Below are 19,098 nucleotides of genomic sequence, written 5' to 3'. Positions count from 1 at the left end.
TATACTTTGTAACGTCTTCTAGTCATACGGGCAGGGCATTTAGATTCATAACACTTAAATGGGCACCTCAACCCCCTCCACTCCCCAAAAAAACTAACTGCACTTGTACTTGACCCCCCCCCTCCCTTCTAGTTCTGACAACTGATAGCTACATTGAGGAAAACAATTATTTCTATGCCTGTGATGTGGTTGTCCCACCTACCTATCTTAAGATGAATGCACTAACTAGAGCGTCTAAATGAATCAAATGTAAATTCATAGAACTACGGATGCAAGGACTGACCATCCATGATATCAAAATTGTTTAACCATGTTCCGAGTCTATACATGCTTTGTTTACAATGGAGTAAAACAACAATTTGGTTTCTGATGTTAGAAAGTTGAACTAAGCTCACAAGGCATTTAAGTTAGATTCTTGAATAATCTATAGCTATATATCAATATAAAAGTCAAATGGATGTAGCAAACACATATTGCCCCTTTAAATTAATGAAAAAGTACACCATTTCAAAAGTAAAACAAATCACAAAACATGGTTTGGTATAACGGTTTACTTTCACCATTTATGAAAAGCCATCAGTCAATAACTTATTACAGAGACCGTCGTAGGTCTTACACATAGTTGGCAGGGTGGTGGTCAAGATAATGACTGCATGTATGAGAGAGTGAAGCGTTATAGTCATACAGTATCAGAGCAGAGACATTGAACCGCTCGTATGATGAGAAATAACCCCAACTACAAGGACAAAAGCAATGTGTAAGACAAAACCATGTCTTGTAAATGTTTCCCAGTAAGCAATAGTTGGGGGGGTCTCCAATACATGTTATATGAATGAAAGGTTCAGGGTATTTCGAAAGACACCTTGAAACAATATAGCTTGGCCAAAGACTTTATTTCTGTACAAGCTGATTAGATATGACTACAGACAAGTACTATGACATAAGCACCTTGTTCAAGGCTTTACAAAATATACAATATGTATAAAACATATAATTAAACTGCAGAACTAAATCTCTCAAAACCTCTCAAGGATCCAGTCCAGAGATTGCCTGTCTCTCTATAATAATAATAAACAATTAAAAACCTTCCTTTGATAGATAAACTACCTCCACTCATGTTGATGCAGGATGGGTTTACAAGCATCTGTGTGAAGAAGTTACAAAAACTAAAAATTAAGGTCATCCATTTTTATAGACACCCAGAATTTATTGCACATCTACGCAAAGTAGACAGCTTGGAAATGGCATTTGTGTGTTGGTTGGCTAGATTTCATTTATTTGCGTTTAGGTTGGTTACTGTTGCTCTTCAAGTATTTCCAGTCGTCGGGGTCCGTACAGTAGGACGTAGGCTATGTGCCAGTCTCCTCCACCGGACAGCCTCAGTATATCCTCTGGAGACACCACGCTCACCTTGTCGTCGTCAAACTTCACCCACTCATCTATGACGGAAAAACATGGATGTATACAAAACATAAGTTATATTATTCACCTGTACCTCGATAAAACATGAATATAAAACATTAATACAGTCGTTTGAATTACTCAGATAGAGTCAGCAATGCACAAGGTAAACAGCAATATCGAGCCGACTTCCACAACAAATAAGAGTGCGAAACGTGAGGCTAAACTTCTCCGCTGTTTTGGTCCCGCAGCCATCACGTTGCAACAGAGTGAAGTGTAGCCGTGCACATATGCATATACTCTGAGTGCATCGTCTTGTATTGCGCTCATCTGCAATATCAGCTGTTCATCCGGCTGCTATGTGGCAACGTCATATCGCCGAGCCTTAGTTTAAGGGATAGTTCACCAAAATCAATGTGTTCAGACAAGTGGTCAAATCTCTGGGTCCATATCCCATACCCTCTGGTTATGTTGAACTGACTGAGGTGAACTATGCCTTTAAAAGAGATAGTTCACCCGAATTACAAATTGACACGTTGGTTTCCTTACCCTGTAAGCAGTCTATAGACAAGGCATGACAGCAATCCACGCTTTGGTTTAGTTTCCCTGGCACTGTTTCCACATGCTAACATTTTAGTCTGTGGCATAAATCCCATTCAAGTCAATGGACTGATATTAGTATTTATCATGCATCATGCACAAATCATCCAAAAGTATCTCAAATAGATTGTGAAGCCCCGACAAAGTCACATACAGTCGTGGTCAGAAGTTTTGAGAATGACACAAATATTAATTTTCACAAAGTCTACTGCCTCAGTTTTTATGATGGCAATTTGCATATACTCCAGAATGTTATGAAGAGTGATCAGATGAATTGCAATTAATTGCAAAGTCCCTCTTTGCCATGAAAATGAACTTAATCCCCAAAAAACATTTCCACTGCATTTCAGCCCTGCCACAAAAGGACCAGCTGACATCATGTCAGTGATTCTCTCGTTAACACAGGTGAGTGTTGACGAGGACAAGGTTGGAGATCACTGTCATGCTGATTGAGTTAGAATAACAGACTGGAAGCTTTAAAAGGAGGGTGGTGCTTGAAATCATTGTTCTTCCTCTGTTAGTTACCTGCAAGGAAACACGTGCTGTCATCATTGCTTTGCACAAAAAGGGCTTCACAGGCAAGGATATTGCTGCTAGTAAGATTGCACCTAAATCAACCATTTATCGGATCATCAAGAACTTCAAGGAGAGAGGTTCAATTGTTGTGAAGAAGGCTTCAGGGTGCCCAAGAAAGTCCAGCAAGCACCAGGACTGTCTCCTAAAGTTGATTCAGCTGCGGGATCGGGGCACCACCAGTGCAGAGCTTGCTCAGGAATGGCAGCAGGCAGGTGTGAGTGCATCTGCAAGCACAGTGAGGCAAAGACTTTTGGAGGATGGCCTGGTGTCAAGAAGGGCAGTGAGGAAGCCACTTCTCTCCAGGAAAAACATCAGGGACAGACTGATATTCTGCAAAGGGTACAGGGATTGGACTGCTGAGGACTGGGGTAAAGTCATTTTCTCTGATGAATCCCCTTTCCAATTGTTTGGGGCATCCGGAAAAAAGCTTGTCCGGAGAAGACAAGGTTAGCGCTACCATCAGTCCTGTGTCATGCCAACAGTAAAGCATCCTGAGACCATTCATGTGTGGGGTTGCTTCTCAGCCAAGGGAGTGGGCTCACTCACAATTTTGCCTAAGAACACAGCCATGAATAAAGAATGGTACCAACACATCCTCCGAGAGCAACTTCTCCCAACCATCCAAGAACAGTTTGGTGACGAACAACGCCTTTTCCAGCATGATGGAGCACCTTGCCATAAGGCAGAAGTGATAACTAAGTGGCTCGGGGAACAACATTCGTAATTTTGGGTCCATGGCCAGGAAACTCCCCAGACCTTAATCCCATTGAGAACTTGTGGTCAATCCTCAAGAGGCGGGTGGACAAACAAAACCCCACAAATTCTGACAAACTCCAAGCATTGATTATGCAAGAATGGGCTGCCATCAGTCAGGATGTGGCCCAGAAGTTAATTGACAGCATGCCAGGGCGGATTGCAGAGGTCTTGAAAAAGAAGGGTCAACACTGCAAATATTGACTCTGCATAAACTTAATGTAATTGTCAATAACAGCCTTTGACACTTATGGAATGCTTGTAATTATACTTCAGTATACCATAGTAACATCTGACAAAAATATCTAAAAACACTGACGCAGCAAACTTTGTGAAGACCAATACTTGTGTCATTCTCAAAACTTTTGACCACGACATGACCTAAAGTATGTGGGCACCTGCTCGTCGAACATCTCATTCTAAAGTCATGGGCTTTAATATGGAGTTGGTCCCCTCTTTGCTGCTATAAAGCCTCCATTCTTCTGGGAAGGCTTTCCACTAGATGTTGGAACATTGCTGCGGGGACTTGCTTCCATTCAGCCACAAGACCATTAGTGAGGTCGGGCACTGACGTTGGGCAATTAGTCAGCGTTCCAATTCATTCCAAAGTTGTTCGATGGGGTTGAGGTCAAGGGTCTTGTGCAGGCCAGTCAAGTTCTTCCACACCAATCTCGACACCCCATTTCTGTATGGACCTCGCTTTGTGCATGGGGCATTGTCATGCTGAAACAGGAAAGGGCTTACCCCAATCTGTTGCCACAAAGTTGGAAGCACAGAATCGTCTAGAATGTAATTGTATGATGTAGCGTTAAGATTTCCCTTCACTGGAACTTAAGGGGCCTAGCCCGAACCATGAAAAACAGCCCCAGACCATTATTCCTCCTCAACCAAACTTTAGTCGGCACAAAGCATTCGGGCAGGTAGCGTTCTCCTGGCATCCGCCAAACCCAGATTCGCCCGTCGGACTGCCAGATGGTGAAGCGTGATTAATCACTCCATAGAACATGTTTCCACTGCTCCAGAGTCCAATGGTGGCGAGCTTTACATCACTCTAAACCACGCTTGGCATTGCGCATGTTGATCTCAGGCTTGTGTGCGGCTGCTCGGCCATGTAAACCCATTTCATGAAGCTCCCGACAAACAGTTATTGTGCTGATGTTGCTTCCAGAGGCAGTTTGGAACTCGGTAGTGAGTGTTGCAACTGAGGACAGACGATTTTTACACGCTACGGGCTTCAGGACTCTGCGTTCCTGTTCTGTGAACTTGTATGGCCTACCACTTCCCGGCTGAGCCGTTGTTGCGACTAGACGTTTCCACTTCACAACAGCAGCACTTACAGTTGACTGGGGCAGCTCTAGCAGGACAGAAATTTGACGGACTGACTTGTTGGAAAGGTGGCATCCTATGACGGTGCCACGTTGAAAGTCACTGAGCTCTTCAGTAAGGCCATTCTACTGCTAATGTTTGTTTGTCTATGGAGATCGAATGGCTGTGTGCGCGATTTTATACACCTGTCAGCAACGGGTGTGACTGAAATAGCCGAATCCACTAATTTGAAGGGGTGTCCACATACTTTTCTATATATGGTGTATATATGATTTGAACATGATGCAAAAAAAATGTGAATATCGGTCCCATGAATAATAATAATAATAATAATAATAAGCCATTTAGCAGACGTTTTTATCCAAAGCGACTTACAGTCATGTGCGCATACATTTTTACGTATGGGTGGTCCCGGGGATCGAACCCACTACCCTGGCGTTACAAGCGCCATGCTCTACCAATTGAGCTACAGAGGACCAATGAAGAGTATCTGCAGGTTCCATGAAGTCCTTTTTAATGTCATTTGGAATGCAATTTAATACCGATTTTGAGGTCTGCGCGCTCCACCTGCTAATTTTCTCCTCCAGAAATGTGTCAATTTGGGCAAAAATTAGTATTTGTAGGCCTGGCTCGTTTTCCAGTGCCAAGTAAGACATGAAAGAAGTTCGCTACGTCATCTAATAGTTCAGGGAATGAATGCATGATGGGATATATTTTGATGTGCAACATGTCAAAATATTTTTGTATTCATTAAGGATCCTGGGGTCCAGCAACATTAAGGCAGTTATATACAATAAAAAATATTACATGACATTACATTTGATAACACTTTTCACAACACATTAAGTGTGTGCCCTCAGACCACTACTATACACTACTGTGCCTGTGTATCTCTTCACAGTCCCCGCTGTTCCATAAGGTGTATTTGTATCCGTTTTTTAAATCTGATTCTACAGCTTGCAGTTTCCTGATGTGGAATAGAGTTCCATGTAGCCATGGCTCTATGTAGCACTGTGCGCCTATACAGTGAGGGAAAAAAGTATTTGATCCCCTGCTGATTTTGTACGTTTGCCCACTGATAAAGAAATGATCAGTCTATAATTTTAATGGTAGATTTATTTGAACAGTGAGAGACAGAATAACAACAAAAAAATCCAGAAAAACACATGTTAAAAATGTTATAAATTGATTTGCATTTTAATGAGGGAAATAAGTATTTGACCCCTCTGCAAAACATGACTTAGTACTTGGTGGCAAATCCCTTGTTGGCAATCACAGAGGTCAGACGTTTCTTGTAGTTGGCCACCAGGTTTGCACACATCTCAGGAGGGATTTTGTCCCACTCCTCTTTGCAGATCTTCTCCAAGTCATTAAGGTTTCGAGGCTGACGTTTGGCAACTCGAACCTTCAGCTTCCTCCACAGATTTTCTATGGGATTAAGGTCTGGAGACTGGCTAGGCCACTCCAGGACCTTAATGTGCTTCTTCTTGAGCCACTCCTTTGTTGCCTTGGCCGTGTGTTTTGGGTCATTGTCATGCTGGAATACCCATCCATGACCCATTTTCAATGCCCTGGCTGAGGGAAGGAGGTTCTCACCCAAGATTTGACGGTACATGGCCCCGTCCATCGTCCCTTTGATGCGGTGAAGTTGTCCTGTCCCCTTAGCAGAAAAACACAACCAAGTCATAATGTTTCCACCTCCATGTTTGACGGTGGGGATGGTGTTCTTGGGGTCATAGGCAGCATTCCTCCTCCTCCAAATACGGTGAATTTAGTTGATGCCACAGAGCTCCATTTTAGTCTCATCTGACTACAACACTTTCACCCAGTTCTCCTCTGAATCATTCAGATGTTCATTGGCAAACTTCAGACGGGCATGTATATGTGCTTTCTTGAGCAGGGGGACCTTGCGGCCGCTGCAGGATTTCAGTCCTTCATGGCGTAGTGTGTTACCAATTGTTTTCTTGGTGACTATGGTCCCAGCTGCCTTGAGATCATTGACAAGATCCTCCCGTGTAGTTCTGGGCTGATTCCTCACCGTTCCCATGATCATTGCAACTCCACGAGGTGAGATCTTGCATGGAGCCCCAGGCAGATGGACAGTTCTTTTGTGTTTCTTCCATTTGCGAATAATCGCACCAACTGTTGTCACCTTCTCACCAAGCTGCTTGGCGATGGTCTTGTAGCCCATTCCAGCCTTGTGTAGGTCTACAATCTTGTCCCTGACATCCTTGGAGAGCTATTTGGTCTTGGCCATGGTGGAGAGTTTGGAATCTGATTGATTGATTGCTTCTGTGGACAGGTGTCTTTTATACAGGTAACAAGCTGAGATTAGGAGCACTCCCTTTAAGAGTGTGCTCCTAATCTCAGCTCGTTACCTGTATAAAAGACACCTGGGAGCCAGAAATCTTTTTGATTGAGAGGGGGTCGAATACTTATTTCCCTCATTAAAATGCAAATCAATTTATAACATTTTTGACATGCATTTTTCTGGATTTCTGTTGTTGTTATTCTACATTTTACATTTTACATTTTAGTCATTTAGCAGACGCTCTTATCCAGAGCGACTTACAGTTAGTGAGTGCATACATTTTTCATACTGGCCCCCCGTGGGAAACGAACCCACAACCCTGGCGTTGCAAGCGCCATGCTCTACCAACTGAGCTACAGGGGACTACATTCTGTCTCTCACTGTTCAAATAAACCTACCATTAAAATTATAGACTGATAATTTCTTTGTCAGTGGGCAAACGTACAAAATCAGCAGGGGATCAAATACTTTTTTCCCCTCACTGTATGTACCACTATTTACCACCTGAGGAAGTGGGAACTCAAAACACAAAGGCATTAACTACCATTGTTGTTGAGTGGGTGGTGGACAGCAGTAAGGCGAGCACCGTCTGGTAGGTAGCCAGGACTGCGGTAGATTGAACTGCATTGCAGGACCATATCGGAATTGTGAGTTCGTCTTTTTATTATTTTTTACAGTTTAAACACTTTTTTTATGGCAGTTTAAACATTAAGAAATGTTTTACATTTGTCACATCCTTAGTCAGTGAACTATGCTTGCTCTCATCAGAATGCATCTCTCCCTTCTCTCCGTGTGCAAAGGGGGGAGCGGGAGTGAGAGCCATCAGTGAAATATGGACAGGGCAGATACTTTCATTGCAGGAAGCAGGTTAGTGCACATTATTGTTGACAAAAGAATGGTTTTAGAACCCAAAAAAGCTGCAGGAATATTGTGTAGCCTAATCACCGAAATTACTGACATAAGTACAATTGTTTAAGAGGGCAATGTCGGTGTCGATAATTTTCAGCTTATCATCCCAGCTCTAGTGAGTGTTGTTGTCTATCAAATTGTATAGGTTACCTTGCTCTCTCCACTCTTCTCTGGCAACGGCCCGACTCGCACTGGCATGCGCACATGACCCGCACATTTGGATAGCTCTAACATCTTGAAAGTGGCTTAGAGTATTAATTTCATGTTCAATAAAAAAAAAATTGCCATGGTGCCAACAATATAACTAACACTGTAGTCATCTCCGTCACATTTTTTAAGACCTTTGAAAACGGAATGTAAGACATTTTAAGACTTAAGGCCTTTAAATCAGATAAATTAATGTAAGACTTTTTAAGGACTCGCGGACACCCTGTGAATGGAATTAGTGACAGAAATGCTAAAACGTTGAGAGGGAAACTAAAACAAAGCATGGATTGCTGTCATACCTTATCCATAGACTACTTACAGTGTAAGGAAACCAACATATAATTTTGTAATTTGGATGAACTATCCCTTTAAGGAGCAGATTGACATTTATTAATCATGTTAATTGCACTGACTGACTGGCCTCTTATACAGCCTCTCATTGTTTGACTCTATGCTTTGATGAAGGTCTACTGTGACCGAAAACGTTTCACATTAAATTACTGTGTGCAGAGACTCTTTGCTTAATGCTATCGAGGTTACCTTCTTTCCTCTTGACCCAGGCGACGTAGTGTCCGGAGGAGCTGGATCTGCCCTGGTGTGTCAGCACTCCCTGCAGGTCGTAGTAACCACTGTTGTTAGAGCCCAGGTCTGCAGGGAATAGACGGGCACACGCTTAGAAACATATTCCTTAAGGGAAGGGAAGCACAGCCGCGAGCTGCCCAGTGACACAAACCTACCAGAAGAGCTAAATACCTTCTACGGTCGCTTCGAGGCAAGCAACACTGAAGCATGCATGAGAGCATCAGATGTTCCGGACGACTGTGTGATCACGCTCTCCGTAGCCGATGTGAGTATGACCTTTACCAGGACGTGTACTCAGAGCACGCGCTGACAAACTGCAAGTGTCTTCACTGACATTTTCAACCTGTCCCTGATTGCGTCTGTAATACCAACATGTTTCAAGCAGACCACCATAGTCACTGTGCCCAAGAACACTAAGGTAACCTGCCTAAATGACTACAGACCCATGGCACTCACGTCTGTAGCCATGAAGTGCTTTGAAAGGCTGGTCATGGCTCACATCAACACCATTATCCCAGAAACCCTAGACCCACTCCAATTTGCATACCGCCCCAACAGATCCACAGATCATGTAATCTCTATTGCACTCCACACTGCCCTTTCCCACCTGGACAAAAGGAACACCTACGTGAGAATGCTATTCATTGACTACAGCTCAGCGTTCAACACCATAGTGCCGTCAAAGCTCATCACTAAGTTAAGGACCCTGGGACTAAACAACTCCCTCTGCAACTGGATCCTGGACTTCCTGACGGGCCGCCCCCAGGTGGTAAAGGTAGATAACAACATCTGCCACGCTGATCCTCAACACGGGGGCCCCTCAGGGGTGCGTGCTCCGTCCCCTCCTGTACTCCCTGTTCACCCATGACTGCATGGCCAGGCACGACTCCAACACCATCATTAATTTTGCCGACGACACAACAGTGGTAGGCCTGATCACCGACAATGATGAGACAGCCTATAGGGAGGAGGTCAGAGACCTGGCCGTGTGGTGCCAGGATAACAACCTCTCCCTCAACGTGATCAAGACAAAGGAGATTATTGTGGACTACAGGAAAAGGAGGACCGAGCACGCACCCATTCTCATCTACAAGGCTATAGTGGAGCAGGTTGAGAGCTTCAAGTTCCTTGGTGTCCACATCACCAACAAACTATCATGGTCCAACACACCAAGACAGTCGTGAAGAGGGCACGACAAAGCCTATTCCCCCTCAGGAGACTGAAAAGATTTGTCATGGGTCCTCAGATCTTCAAAAAGTTTTACAGCTGCACCATCGAGAGCATCCTGACTGGTTGCATCACTGCCTGGTATGGCAACTGCTCGGCCTTCGACCGCAAGGCACTACAGAGGGTAGTGCGTACGGCCCAGTACATCACTGGGGCCTCTATACCAGGCAGTGTCAGAGGAAGGCCCTAAGAATTGTCAAAGACTCCAGCCACCCTAGTCATAGACTGTTCTCTCTGCTACCACACGGCAAGCGGTACCAGAGCGCCAAGTCTAGGTCCAAAAGCCTTCTTAACAGCTTCTACCCACAAGCCATAAGACTCCTGAACAGCTAATCAAATGGCTACCCGGACTATACGCTGCTGCTACCCTCTGTTTATTATCTATGCATAGTCACTTTAACTCTACCTACATGTACATATTACCTCGACTAACCTGCCCCCGCACATTGACTCTGTACCGGTACCCCCTGTATACAGCCTCGCTACTGTTATTTTACTGCTGCTCTTTAATTATTTGTTGTTTCTTTATTTTTATTTTGTAAATGTTTTTACTTAACACTTATTTTTCTTAAAACTGCATTGTTGGTTAAGGGCTTGTAAGTAAGCATTTCACTGTAAGGTCTACACCTGTTGTATTCGGCGCATGTGACAAATCAAATTTGATTTGAAGTTACAGTGTGTACCAACCTATCCCTTACACGTGTGTGTGAATGACTGACTGATGCTTTATTTGTAGAGGCAGGCCACAAATCCATATGATGTAAAGTAACCAACCATCATCGAATGAAAAGGGCTCATATTTCACTTCTTTCGGCTTGTCTTCCACTTTCTTCTCCACCTGTTTGATGCACAAAAGGAATTATGTAAGCTACACGTATGTTCGTTCACACTGAGTTACTTTGTTTGGTCAGGGAACAACACTGAGAAATATATTTATTGGAGGTTTAGGTTTATTTTGAAGAGTATACATTTGCAGTTCAAAGCTGAATTGCAAGAGAAAGTAGACAAGTCAATAAATTATTTTATATTTCTACCTTCTGCGTCTGTTTCTCCAGGTTCTTGTCCTCAATCTCCTTGAACTTTGACCTAACGGCCACCATCTTCTCCTGCAGAGCTGAGGTACACAGCTCATACACATCCAGCATCAGCGGGAACTTGACATCCTGGAACATGAAGTCAATGGGAAAAAAGCATCAGGACAATATTCTTTCTTCCACTTGCATCAGTATTCTGATGATAATCCCATCCATTAGGAGGACATTCCTAAAACATCAGAAGACATACCTTTAAGACTTTGGCATTGACAGACTCCTTCTCTTTGTAGAAAAATCTAACCATCTGAATGGTTAGGTAGGCAGGGAGGCGGCTGACTTTAGACTAGACGAAGAAAGGGAGACAAAGTGAACCAACCAACTAAAAGGACATAACAATAAAACAAATTTCACACCATCTCAGTGGTTTATGAAATTCTTAGGGGCCCATGCCACACTTACAGATTTTATGTACATGGCATTTCTTTGCAAAGATGGAGATAGCTTGGTGATTTCTTCCTGCAGTCTCTGAATAGAAAGAAACAGAGACATGATGGGATTAGATCAGTGTTGCCATGGTGACAGACCCCCTTCGAGACATTATGGTGTGTGTGCCCGCGCATCTGTGTGTGTCTTCCTGTGCATGTGTGTGTGAGTCTGTGTGATCCTGTGCATATTCCTGCGTGTGTGATTGTGCATGTCTGTGAATGTGTGTTGCTTGGTACTACTCACCAGCCTGAGGCCGGTGGCCAGGTACTTGACCTCCTGGTTGATGAAACAGCTGAGCTGGAGCTGGCTCTCTTTACCTTTGGCTGGCTCCTCCTCCTCAGACTCTGTACATTTCATACTGTGGAGAAGGTTAAGGAAGGAACTGAGAGAGAGATAAGAGACGTATTCTTGGGAGGAGAGAGCAAAGGTATGTGGAGGCCATACTCCATTCCCTAATAGATCATACACTCATGTTCAGACTGCAAGGATACGTGGTTTCGTACTCCACTCCAAAATACTGGTCAATGAAGTTCTTCTTGTCAGCTTCACTCTCAGTCTGAAGAAGAAGAAGAAGACTTTCACCTCTATAACGACCTTGATAGACTTTCACCTCTATAACGACCTTGACAGCTTACATACTTGCTTATACACATACCTCCATGGGAGTTTCTGAGTCTTGTGCTTCCAACTTCTGCTGAAGGACCCTCATCATCTGCAACCAGCACTCGTTGGCATCCTAGAGAGGGGCAGAAATTGACAAATGAAGCCCATTTCTACTCTTCAGACCACTTTCAGTATAAACAAAAACTACTACTTAAAATTGAGCAATCAATGTGGTTCATTGGAGTATAGGATGTGCAGTACCAAGCAGGGATAGCAAAGCGGAATCTTCTGATGGTGAGTGAGTGACTGGTGCCAGCCAGGGGCCCTGGTCTCACCTGCTGGAGGTACTGTCCCTGGTCTCCCTTCTCAGCGAACTGGGGGAAGGCCATGTGCAGAAACTGCAGCAGGATGATGGGGGGTATGCTGGAGGAAGTCTTGTCCATGGTCTCGTAGAGGTCACGGAGGGCTGAAGAAGGGGAATACAATGATCATTTAGCAGTTCTAACATGGTCATTTAGCAGACGCCTCTTTTATCCAAAGCAGTTCATAGTATGTGGCCCACAATGCTGGTGTAGCCAGCACCATGCCCTGACTCACAGAGTCATACTATTACCATCTACACTAGCAGATAACAAAAGGCAGTGGCAGAATAATATGAAAACAACATACAGATAGACAGAAAGGGAAATGCCAGACCTGCTGTGATGTACTGTGATGGTGCATTGGCCCCTGAGGACCGCAGAGCACCTGCATACCTGTAGAGGGAGACAGAGGGATAATAAGTAAGAGTAAAGCCAGCGAAACACGGACAGGCAGATATTTTCATAGCAGGATTCAACGTAACACATAGGCTATTACTGATGACCAAAGAATGGTTTATGAACAAAAAAGATTTGCAGGAACGTTGTGTAACAAAATTACTGACCATCGGTAAGAAGGCAATGTTGTTGTCTGTAATTTTCGGTTTATCGTCCCAACTCTAATGTAGCCTGTGTGATCTAATAGTCAGTTGTATCATTGAGTAGATATCAAGTGAATAAGAAACCCATTTTATCATCAACACTATAGATCCGACAGACGTTGCTTGCATCATCACAGATTGGAGTTAATGCAATTTCAAGGGCCCACCTTCTGAGGGCTCCTTTGAGCTCTGGCACGGAGCGAAGACACTGCACTGTAGCGTTCATATAGCAGGTGTTGCCCAGGTTGGTCAGTCCGCAAGGCATCTCCATCTACACATCGGATCAAACAACAAGCAAAATTGGGTTAGTTTCTCTATGACTGCCTGCGCTGGCAAACCCAGCCAGCATCGATTACGTTTAAACAAAAACACTTCCGAGTAAGTCATGCATTGTACAATCTGAATTTCTATCAGGGCTAGTAGAAATGACAGACATCTGTGCCCGTTCATAGCACTACTGTGCAAGGCATAGCCTGAACATATCATACAGTTCCAGACCAACAGACAGTAGACTAGACACTGGCCCTGAGAGCCAGCTAGAAAACAGTCCTCGACATAGCTATTAAAAGCCAGCTAGTAAACATTAACTCACGGCTGAGGCCAGCTGGTCTTCAGTCATGTCCTCTACAAACATGGGCCTGACTGCAGGCTCCTCGGGCAGGGCCTCTGCTGAGCCCATCATCAACAGAGTCATCCCCTGTGGGGGAGGAGGAAAAGTATCTCATGTCACATTGCGTACCATAGGATATCTGGCGATGGTAATCAATGAAGAAAATAAAATCGACCGCCCTGCAATATTAGGTTAGATAACATGCATCATAACACCACCCCAAAACAGGTCCACTAAAATGACAATGAAATCAGCCAATATATCATAGCCTACTTTGCACAATACTGAAATAGATAGTAGGGCCGGGACGACACCTGTATCACGATACTCGATAGTCTTGTGGCAAGGAAACAAAACACAAAGCAGATTTGACTTCTTTAGGAAAATAGCCCTAATGTTGGAAACAAACATCATTATGTTGTCATCCAGTGTCACATGTATTTATTTTTCAAGCTATAGCACACAATATTTTACATACAGCAGGTTTTTAAAGGACCAAATAGTTATGACTGCTTCGTGTTTTCATTATTGCCATGGAACAAATATTACGATACTGGTATCGTCATAGCCATTACAGATAGGAAATAATCTGGGAAAATCTGTTGATGTGCCCTTGAGCAAGGCACACTGCCCTATCCCATTTGGACAAGAGGAATACCTATGTAAGAATGCTGTTCAATGACTACAGCTCAGCCTTCAACACCATAGTACCCTCCAAGCTCATCATTAAGCTTGGGGCCCTGGGTCTGAACCCAGCTCTGTACAACTGGGTCCTGGACTTCCTGACGGGCCTCCCCAGGTGGTGAAGGTAGGCAACAACACCTCCACTACGCTGATCCTCAACACAGGGGCCCCACAAGGGTGGGTGCTCAGCCTCCTCCTGTACTCCCAACAAAACGAAGGAGCTGATCATGGACTTCAGGAGACAGCAGAGGGAGCACGCCCCCATCCACATCGACGAGGCCACAGTGAAGAAGGAGGATCCTACACTTTATTAAATTTTTATGCTTGAAAACTTGTGTCCCTACATTGGGATTTCTTTCAATGTTATTCAGTATAACAGACACTCATGAGCCATTTCAGACCATAATGCTTTGCCATTGCCACATGACAGGATATTGCATCGGAAAGAAGATTCAGAAGGACCCCCACACAGTGCAGAAAGGTCAGTAAGTCTCTCCTAAAATGTTGATAATTTCACCTTTTCGGTCACTGGTGGACTATGATATAAAATCCTGTGTCATACGGTACAATGCTTAAAAAACATATATAATGTTGTTTTATTTTTAAATGGCATATTTGATGTGAAAGATAACATTAAAAACCTGTAGATCAAGGTAATAGTTTTTTCATAGGTGGCCAAGCCATTGCCTGTAGAATAAGTTCAAACTGTTTTTTTGTCATACAGAGTAACGATTATGTCATTCTGTATAACTGTTACACCACAACGTTATTCATTACTCCGCATGACATAGTTTTTCTATTCTTAAGCTTTTAGGGAATGTAGTGTATAAGTGTATGTTTTATTAATAATATATCTATGTATTTGTGTGTGTTAAGGTATATTTTGTCTATTTATTACATTGTGAAAAACAAAAGTAATGACAACATGGTCATTATTATTTGGTTTTTGTGAAGTGACCTATTCAAGTCATAAGCACTTAATTATTATCATAATGTTTTATTCATGCTCTATCAGTCCAGTTTTGATGTAGAGGAAATATCTGTCCTTATAGATGCCTCTATCCAACAAAGAGAGGGCTGCACGTTCAGGGCCCGGAAGAACTCAGATTCTCAAGTTAGGGAAGAGTGGCTTCTGAGCAGGAAAGCAAGGTATTATAGTGGTCATGCAGTTAAGTGACTCAGAGGGAAACATTTAGGCAGATGCATGCTGTGATGAACCTCACTAGTGTCCATGGATGGTGAAAATCTTGAGGAGCACCCTGAGCAACAAGCTCTTACAGTGAGGTAGAACTAGCTCTGCCTGAAGTGAACACCACATGGCAATAGTGGAAAAGAGAGAAGACCAGCAATGAAGAAAAGACGTTCACAAACTTTGTGGAAAAAACAAACACAGGAACATGGCAGGATCTGAACAGAATCCTGAATCAAAAACTCAACCTGCACACCAAGCACCATTTCATCTGGCTTCATCAAGTTGAGAAGTGCCAAAATCTTAAGGAAATCATCGGTGACAATGAGGTAGTTGTTCATATGCCTTTTCTCCATTTACCTTACAATAAATACATCTGATTGCCAGTGTCTCTCATTTTATATTTAGTATGTAATAAGTACATCTTTGTTGCTGAAACAGTCTTTAAGGATAATCCAATGTGGAATCTCAGTATGTCATTCGGTATAACGATGCCAGTCAGACGGTGTAAGGCAGGTTTTTCACGTCATATTACATAATTTAGTTTTGTCAAACTGAGGATACAATAATCTTTACCCCTTTACAAAAAAACATTTTTACTTTTGAGCATGACATTTTGGATGCTAAAATCAACAAATGAGCTCACGTTAGGAGAAAATACAAAATGTATATTAATAATTATGATGCAATTTTGATTTTCAAAGTAGTACATGTTTGTTGAGATAAAACAATTACTATCTATAAACAGCTGAATGCTAATACTGGTAAATAATCAAATAATTAGAAAATCCATTATTGTTACACCAAAGGACATTATTCATGCAATAAATAATATGATGCAAAATTAAAATGCATGGATTTAATTCTCGGTGACTAAAAATTGTGTATGTATATATATTTCAACAACACTAATGAATGTACAAAGAACTTTAATTAACATTTAACACATTTATTTTTTCCCATTTTGAAAGCCTTATTCGTCATTGACCCATCTGACATTGCTCGTCCTAATATTTCTTAATTCCAGTCTTTTACTTTGTAGATGGTGTGTATTGTTTGATATTACTACACTGTTGGAGCTAGGAACACAAGCATTTCTCTACACCCGCAATAACATCTGCTAAATACGTGTATGCGACCAATAAAATGTGATTTGCTCCAGGGGCGCCATACTATTATGGCTGACCCTGTAAAACAACACATTTCACTGCACCTATCCAGTGTATGTGACAAAACTTTTTTTAATGATTAAATATTTAATAACATGAAAACTCTTAGACTATACTTACATTCTTCAATTTGATGTTTCCCCAGTCATCATCCTAAAAATATATACAAATGATTATTATCTTTGGAAATAATTCATGTATTGATTACCTGTGGTCCAACTGATGACATTCATTAATTATAAACTAAAACGTGACAGCAACTTTACCTTGAGTGTGCCTCCCTTGACCATAACCTTCTGTCTTTCTGGTTGTACCCCTGTCAAGGCAAAGAGCTGAGCCTTGAAGACCATGGGAGGTTCTTCTGTGTTCAGCTCTATGGCGTCAAACTTCTCCTTTCCCCATTTCACATTCACTGAGGAAATAAAAGCGAAACAAAAACACAGGTATCTGATAATACCAAGTCTTGTCAAGTCATATTTTACAGTGATAACCTATGTAATGCAGAGAATGGTTGAAATAGGAGTCGAATGTTTTGGTTATGTTAGAGTCTTGATCACCTGCTAAATAGACATGTCACCATCACCTTATATGCTAACGTTGGCTAGCTAGCTAGATTTTAGGGATAATGAAGGCTGGTAAGCTACTACTTGTGATGTGTACAGGTAACTACCCTTTCAGTTACCCTGTTTTAACATTAAGTACATCCATATTGTTAACGTTAGTTGGCCAGAAGCAAGTGAACAACTGCGGCTAACGTTACTGTGCTGATTAGCAAGATAGTAAAATGAGCATGCTAACTCTTTTATGCTAAGTAAAATAACTGTCTTGCTAACTAGTTACCTGGCTAACAAAATAATCACACAAAAAGTCAGACATTTAGCGGTAACCAATTGGCTAACGTTAGAATAGTACTTACTTACCATGTTTATTTGTTCCAGATGTAACTTAACTAACGTTGCAGCAGAGTTTTCATAGCTATATATAGACTGTGTGACAGTTCATATCTGGCTGGCTTAGCAGTTAGCAGGCTAACGTAGTTAGCTAAATATTGACGTGAGTGCAGGAAGTTAGTAAACATAACATACAGCTAAGTACGTTAGTTAGCAAGCTAGCGTTTACTAAATTAGTTCGTTAGTTATTTAGGTAGGTAGTTATGTCCACAAAACCAACACTGATCTGGGTAAGCTAGTTAACGTTAGCTTGTAACTAGTTGGTTAGTTTTTCATGTTGTATTTTGTTTTAATCAGAGAGAACACTCCCGAATCGTTAATTTTTTGTCGGGCAGCTCGCTAGTTGGTGACTGATTTACTTTATGGCCTATGATGGCTAACTAGCTAAAGTGTTCGTTAGCTAGCGTTCCAATAGTGATCACTGAAACACGTGTATAAATATATTCAAGGGAAGTGGTCACGTTATAGCGTTAACTTACCTGAAAACACAGGCATATTTTAGGCAGTTTTGTTTGTTAATCTCCAATTCCAGTCGCCGGGGCGCGAATTCGCTGTCTGGTGCAGTTGGCTACGAAAGGTTTCTGACTAGCTAGCTTGCTAGCTACACCGTCACCGAACTTCATTTAAACAGCTCGCACAATGACACTGCAACTACATGCACGCTGAAAAATTGTCGATGCGCTCTGCCTGCAGCTATCCAGCCTGGACAGCCCAGCCTGAGAGGGGGGGGGCAAAAAGGGTTGGGAAGTAATGTGTCTTTGAGTGGGCCCCACTCAAATGCATTTACAAAAGTTTTTTTCTAATCTCATGAAGTTCCCACATCAAATACAGCCAGTTTAATTGTAAAAAATCCTCAATTAAAATAATTTAACTGCATCTGTCTCCAGCAAGGTTGACTCTCCTGATGAAACTCATGATCAGTAGAAAACTGTAAAAGGAGCAAATCACTAGCCTAAATCTACCCACTTGTTAAATTCCAAGCCTCTGCCTCCAACCCTGGGAAACTAGTTTCCACCTCCTTCCCCTACGCGGACGACTTGGTCAACCACTTTGAAAAAAAGGTTGGCGACATCCGCCCCGCATTCACTCAGCCTACTGAGTCCACTGGTCCAAATCACACAGAACTACCCTACGTCTTGACCTCTTTCTCCAGATGAAATCCTGCGATTAGTGATGTCCAGCCAACCGACAACCTGCCCACTCGACCCCATCCCCTCTTCCCTTCTCCATCTCTGGAGACTCTCCCATTCCTCACTTCCCTCATCCCTGACCACTGGCTGCGTCCCCTCTGACTTCAAGAAATCCCTGACTCCTCCAATGTCAAAAACTACAGACCGGTATCCCTTCTTTCTTTTCTTTCCAAAACACTTGAGCATGCCGTCTCTGACCAATTATTTTATTATCGCTCTCAGAACAAACCTCTTGACCCTAACCAGTAAAGCTTCAAGACGGGTCAATCAACTGAGACTGCTCTCCTCTGGGTCACGGAAGCTCTCCACTCTGCCAAAGCTGACTCGCTC

At 42.7% G+C, this 19,098-nt stretch overlaps 1 protein-coding gene across 1 annotated transcript; it reads right to left on the bottom strand.

Moving 5' to 3' along the window:
- Window positions 1–536: 536 nt before the first annotated feature.
- Window positions 537–18,243, bottom strand: LOC121581059 (ubiquitin carboxyl-terminal hydrolase 14-like). The gene is made up of 16 exons (XM_041896420.2): window positions 18,058–18,243; window positions 16,895–17,040; window positions 16,749–16,781; window positions 13,569–13,673; window positions 13,144–13,247; window positions 12,712–12,770; window positions 12,351–12,481; window positions 12,068–12,148; window positions 11,904–11,968; window positions 11,656–11,770; window positions 11,386–11,451; window positions 11,177–11,269; window positions 10,927–11,055; window positions 10,667–10,730; window positions 8,624–8,731; window positions 537–1,439 (listed from the first exon to the last, which is right to left on the bottom strand). The coding sequence occupies exons 1-16, from the start codon at window positions 18,071–18,073 to the stop codon at window positions 1,294–1,296; spliced, it is 1,461 nt and encodes a 486-aa protein (XP_041752354.2). The 5' UTR covers window positions 18,074–18,243; the 3' UTR covers window positions 537–1,293.
- Between the last annotated feature and the right edge of the window lie 855 nt (window positions 18,244–19,098).

This window comes from Coregonus clupeaformis, chromosome 14, assembly GCF_020615455.1.
Source record: "Coregonus clupeaformis isolate EN_2021a chromosome 14, ASM2061545v1, whole genome shotgun sequence".
Classification (NCBI taxonomy): Eukaryota; Metazoa; Chordata; class Actinopteri; order Salmoniformes; family Salmonidae; genus Coregonus; species Coregonus clupeaformis.
The sequence above is the reverse complement of the archived record's forward strand: the minus strand, read 5'-3'. Positions and strand labels throughout refer to the sequence as shown.